Below are 6,608 nucleotides of genomic sequence, written 5' to 3' on the forward strand. Positions count from 1 at the left end.
ACGATTCTATGATACTAACTGTAGAGGCACCTGTCTGAACAGGGTCAGTTGACTTCAACCAAAGTCCACAAGAGCACACCCAGTCCTTGTCCTGGCTGAGGGCAAAGGACAGTGTTTGTTGCCACCAGAAGTTTAGGGGAGAAACTGTTCTTTTTTACAAGGGCTTAAATCTACTTACTCCTTTCAATACAAATTTTCTTACTCAAAAACTTCTCTAAGTAAGGCAATAAATTGAGGCACACCTGAATAGTTAGCTCCCGGAAAGAACCAACACATACACTTGCTTCTTTCCCAGCACCAAGCACACTTTGGGAAAGAAAACAAGTTGACTGATTTGGTTTCAGTGGAATTCCAAAACCACTCCACAAGCGAACTGCTGCAGGCTACCAGCACTATTTTGTTATTATGAAATGCCACACAAAGAACACAGCCGTAACTTCATGAAGCTCACTTCTTGTTGCAGTGCTGACTGCTTTCGGCAGTGGTCGGGGGAGCCCATTTTGCTTTGTGTTCCCTGCGATAATGAGCGCTCCCAGACAGCTCCTGCTCCCTCAGGCGAGATGTGGCTCCAAGAGAAAATGTAGCTGCTCTAGGGAGATCACCAGTACTTGCCCGATCCTGCTTTCAGAGGAAAGATCACTGGGATAGCATTATTTATTTCTAGACATGTTAACACGATTCAGCCTGTGTTGACACTTCTGGAGATACCTGTGCCCTTTCCAGTAATTCAAGACCATGTTTTTTGTTTTTTTTTTTTAAACCAATGCAATGTTCATTTATTTTTGTACTTACAAAAAGAGCCACCCCATTGTATCCCTCCCGCTCCCCCCAAAATGCCGTTTACAAACATTTAAAAATTAAAAACCGGATGATGACGTGTTAATTTGGTAGAATTATTCTGAAACATAGCTTTCATAATTAGAGTTAAATTTCCTACAAGATGACTTTGTAGAGATAACCTAATTATCGGCCAAATAAAATTCCATATTACAAGTTAGCAAATTCTAGTACAAAAATAGTCCATGTGTTAGAACAGCCTCTTATTATTATTATTATATTCACAGGAAAGAGTCTATTGGCTGCATAATACCTTAGTATTTATGAAATTTCTTTTTATGTGGCTCATTCATCTAATTTAATATAGTGTTGAGCCTCAATAAATCCTCAGGCAAAAAACCCTACACAGGGTTAAAATATGCTGTTCAATGTACTCTGAAGTACTGTGCTTTTCACAGGACATCCAAGAAACCCCACAAACAGTTCTCAGCTAGTTTTGATATTAAAATGAGATCCAGATCCAAAAGGACCCCCCTGAAGTACATATCCACGACTTTCCACAGAAACAGAGGCCACAGCTTCGATGGTTTAAGTTTCACTTGGGAAACGGTCTAGCTCATCCACTCATCATTTTCTTGAATCCACTTGTGAGCTTCTTTGAAAACGAAAGCAGGTCACTTCCTGAAGTACCTGGTACCCTTACGGCACTGCTCTCTTCAGGAGTGTCCCCACTGACCGGGCCCTCGCTCCTCTTCTGTCTCTGGTTAATGCTGTTCAGCAGTTTCTCTCGAACCAGGCCCCACAGGGAAAATCTGGGGAAACGCTACTTGTCTCTCAAGATGTCTAGCTGCTCTTGATATTCTGTGAAAAGCCTCTGGAAGCGGAGGTTCTGTCCAATAACAGGAAGAAGCTCTTTCAATAGTTCTCTCTTTCGTAAACCCTGCAGAAAAAAAACCACAAAAGCATCCTCAGAATGTATTACTTTGTATTGGAAATAGGATTCAGGCCCTTTTTCCTGCCTGGAGAGAGCCGTGCATTTTATGTTCTTACTCTGCTTACGTGACTCCCAGAATAAAAACTGTCTTTACCTTTCTATACTCATGAAGCTGGTGCAGCCTCTGCAGTTACAGACTCCAGGCCTGCTCTGAGAAGGGAAGATGTTTCACTGGCATGTCACTATTTCAGAGCTGCTGTCTGAAAAATGTGGAGGCCTGAACACGCAACTCTGCTCTGTCTATGTCATACTCAAGACAGCACCAGAGCTGAGACTGTGGCACTCAGCATTTGTCTACGGTTTCACATGAAATAAATACAAATGCCACGGGAGGAAGCCTGCTTCTGAGATTAGAGCAGAGTATGGAAAGGATTCCAGGGCCAGCAAAAACAATGTGTGATTGCTTTCCTGCCACTAAGTTTAATCATATTTTAAGTTCTACTGTCTATCCATGTTCTGTAATTTTCACGGGAAACTCTTCCTCATTCTTTGTTAAACTTACCATAACTGTTGATTCCCACTGACTTCCAGCTGAGTAATGGACTGGACCCAGTAAATCCTTGCATAATTCTCGCAAACGATATTCAAACCCTGAATATTATCAGAAAATAAAGTCACATTCATAAGCATTTCACAATATATAATCACTCCACAATGTAACTGACAACATTCAGGAAACAGTTAAAAGTATCTATAATAAAATAAAGCCCAAACCATTTATTTCTGAAAAAGAATATCATTATTCTTCTAACAGTAAATCTTTGGAAAGATAAGACGATTTGTAAAGGATTTATTTTAGAGTTCCAAAGGGGTTTATTTCAAGTTCTCAAAACAAAAAACACTACTGAAGATTATCTATAATAGAGAGAAAAACCTGAAGTAGTTACTCTAGCTTGAGCTGCCATGATCTCAACCTCGCTCCCCCTCTCCCACATAAAGATACCAGCTTTAAAAAAACCCACCCAGCAGCAGCAGCAACAACAACAACAAAACCAACACCAAACCAACACACACACAAAGAACTGGAAAACTGACAGACTTCAATAGCCAGGAAACTAATAGAAGAGATAGACCACAAGAGCTGGAAAGCCACAAGATGAAAACCAGTGGAAGGGAAAAGTTGTTATGCTGCATTTAATGGCAATCTATGAATTCGGAAAAATGAAGTCAGTATTAAAAAAACCCACAAAAACCAAACAAAACCAAACCAAAAGATCAGACATCCTTCTGAAATATTAAAATATTCCTAAACTAGAAGAGATCTCCTAAACCCTTAGCAAAAGAGCTTATAACGAAATTAAAAGGGATCCAATTAATATGCACAAGAGTTAAAAAAAAGTAAAAGAGAACCTTTAATAAAACCGCACACAGTTTCCAAACCAGCCTTATTCACACAAAAATCAGAGGAGGGAATTCCCTTGCAAGTAACAAAGCCATCCATTCAGGACTAATTTGCCAAGGTAAAATAGATCGAATATCGAATTTGCAGTGACATCCAGTGTGCACACACATGCAAGGCGGTGACATTTGCCCAGAGCAAGATGAACTCCACACATACAATAGGGAGGTTCTGAATTAGTGAAGACTTTTAAAAGGATAACTGTCTCTTTAACAGATGACCCAAGATGAATATTTTAATTTCAACTTGGAAAGAACAGAGAGAATCATACACAGTTCATCAAGCTCTCTTGTTAAATAAAGTAAGGGTTAAAAGGCAGGAATTAATGAGCTCAATTTTAATTCTGGCAACACCTATTCGGTGGCCTAACACGAACCATTTCACTTCCCTCTGTGTAAAATGATTATGCATGATGAGTCTGAATTAATACAATGGCAACTACTAAATTTGGAATGCAGACAAGCAGAGACATAACAGAGACCTTTAGACTCCAAGGAGCATCAAGTTTGTTGGCAAACACTGAATATAATAGCATAGAGATATATACTGAAATATAAAATACACAAGCAACCCTTCTTGTAAGGCTTCTTTCCTTGTGGAATTTAACCTAGGCAGCCCACAAGTACAGGCTGTTGAGATTTTAGAAGGTAAAAAAAGTACAAAGTGCACGTAGCACAAGTAAATTCTCTGCAGTTTTATGTGCTCTGGTACAAAGAGTCAGAGATCTGACACTCCTGACACTCTGATCTGCCACTCTGAACTCTTCCATTTCACATCAGGCAGTGATCATCAGTTGCCTGAGGAATACATTGTATATTTTACAACGTCTCTGAAACGACCGTAGTTGCTGCCAGATAAAACGTACGATACGCCCGACAGACCACTGGATTTTTTCACAACACAGTTCCCACCTACTGAAGTCCACAGATGGCACTGCTTCCCCAGCCCGTGATCTGTTTACGGTTCGTGTGTCAATACATGATTCCCCAGTACTGAGCACTACAGGAAGCAAATGCACTTCACCAGTTTGTTTTACTTTTAAGAAAACACTGAGTGAAGAAGCCGAGTACTACAGGAGAACATTAAGTGCAATCATACACAGACATGACGTGAATAGAACATTTCCTAAAAACCCATCAGAGCTGTAAACGAGTAGCACAGCATGGCAGGCCTCACCTTCATTAACTAGGTACCGTGCATAGATAAGGAGCCAGTGGCGATATTCATGACTGGACTGTAACGTAAGTGCTGCTGCTATCTGGTTCTCCAGGTATGCAAGCGTTGTTTCTTGTTGCACTAAATGAGGCATGGAGAACAATCTTGCAGCTTGCCTTCCTGAACTGCAAAAACAAAGAAAAATTAACATGCCAGTCAGAAAATCAGACACTAGTTTGAGGAATATATATTTTAGTAGTACAAGCTGTTCTACACTTATCTTTCAGAGGCCCCTGGTGCTTCCAGAGTTCAAGCTTTCAATGACAAAGGCAGCACTTCCTAGCAAACCACCTTCCCCCCCACTGCACCATTTACAAGTACCAAGGTCCACAGAGTTTTCTGCCTTCTGTTCATTTTCTCTGCCTTTCATCTGCCTTCTCTTCAAAAAACCAAGCTTTTCAGTGGCCAAATGCTCTTAAATGTTTACAGAAGATGAAGATGACTGTCTTTACCTTTCTCTGCCCCTCACGGGTGAAAGTCACAAAACAAACTCAAGAAAAGGTTCGCCTAAAGTGTTCAAAGGATTTCTTGCAAATAAATGTATTATTGTAAGAAAGCTAATTTGAAAAAAGTAACCAACTATTTTTTTTCTGGACAAACTGCTAATTTATAAGTCTGGTATTTTCTCTCACTCAAAAAGAGATTGTTGTTTGTCTGGATTTCAAACATATTTCCCAATTAGTTCCCTCATCCCTCCCTAGAGACAAGCAATAAATTCATACAACTCTACACAGTTTTGCTCAACAAAAACAGAAAAAAAACCCTCAAACAACTCAGATGTGAAGGACAGATATTGCATAGAAATCTGGGAAATATAATTCAAATCCAGGTGAAGATGGGCTATTCAATTACCTACAGGAGTCTGCTCTGGGTCACACAATTCCCTGGTGACATTTGCAGATGTTACAAAGATGCATTAGATGACTAATCCCTCAACTTCCTCAAAGACTTCATTAAATAGATCCCTTGAGGACAACTGAACTACTCAAACTTTGTAGGCCTACTCCAAAGCTGGTAAACTAAACATTAAGATGTAAAATGTAAAAAGTTCGGTTTAGCTAATCAAAATATTACATGTACAGAATTGTCAAATACTTTATCCATCCAATAAGGAAAAGCCTTAAAACAATTAATTATAGAGCATGCTTTCCTGCCCCCCAAACGATCTCAAAATAACGTTAAGATACACACTACAAATGTGCAAAGCTTTTTTAAAACAACAAAAACCAAGACACGCTCTGAGCTACTGATAGTTTTCAGTGCCATTAGCATCTTAAGAATTAACTCACTGTTCCAAGTACAGGAATAAGTAATAGGAAGAAAGACAAACACGCTGATCATACAAAGCAATAAGTGCTTACTTTGATGTTCGTCCCTGTATTACAGCTAAGGGCCCAGAACACAGCATGGCTTCTTGGGATGGTAAACTATTCCTGAAGTCTGCGCATTGTGCTAGAGAGTCCTGTTTGTCAGAAACAAGATTCCTGGAAAAAGGCAAGCAAAAAACAAGTTTGAGGAGAGTAAGCAGTGTTATCGGGGGATCCAGCTCCGTTCCACCTCAAAGCCAACTTTTATTTCCACAGATAACCAGGAAAATATCACCAACGCGCTCGGGAACTCCATGGACCCCAACTGTTCCCACTCCCTGTCCAAATTCTGCTTGTGCTATTATGAAAATGCACCTCCCACCCACAAAGTTCACAACATTAATTGTACAACACAATTTAGCATTAGTTTTGAAGGAAACGAACTTTCTAGCTGTCATTTTACAGCTAATAAGTCAGATCCCAGAATGAAGACTGGAGTGAACCCAGGTAATGACTTCCTCATTAAGAACTCGATTCTACCCCACGGCAGGTCCCCTCACCCAGCAGACAAGATCACACACACTGACAAACTTCCCCATACATTACAGCTATTCCTTCCTATGGAAGGCACTGACAGCTACAGCTGGCATTTCCACACCTAATCAAGGATATCATTTTCACTGGTTTGAGATGCCAAGAGATGCCACTGCTCAAATCAATGCTAAATTTAGACCTCCAGACAGTTCAGAGGTAAAATGGCACAAATATTTAAAATACACTTTACTGCTTTATCATGTTTAAATTTGTATGATGACTCTTCTATATATTTCCAAAGCTGTGGTACACATTAAGAAATGACAGCAAATTCAGAATCACGGCTCAGAGCCTGTCACAGAATCACAGAATCACTCGGTTG

At 40.0% G+C, this 6,608-nt stretch overlaps 1 protein-coding gene across 1 annotated transcript; it reads right to left on the reverse strand.

Moving 5' to 3' along the window:
• Positions 1-1,600: 1,600 nt before the first annotated feature.
• LOC104546068 (protein HIRA-like) lies at positions 1,601-5,869 on the reverse strand (the record flags this gene model as incomplete). Its single annotated transcript, XM_010191361.1, has 4 exons — positions 1,601-1,717; positions 2,274-2,362; positions 4,347-4,510; positions 5,747-5,869. Coding segments are annotated over 4 exons (493 nt in total), but the record flags the coding sequence as incomplete, so codon positions are not given.
• Between the last annotated feature and the right edge of the window lie 739 nt (positions 5,870-6,608).

Source organism: Mesitornis unicolor, unplaced genomic scaffold (genome assembly GCF_000695765.1).
Source record: "Mesitornis unicolor isolate BGI_N332 unplaced genomic scaffold, ASM69576v1 scaffold35080, whole genome shotgun sequence".
NCBI lineage: Eukaryota > Metazoa > Chordata > Aves > Mesitornithiformes > Mesitornithidae > Mesitornis > Mesitornis unicolor.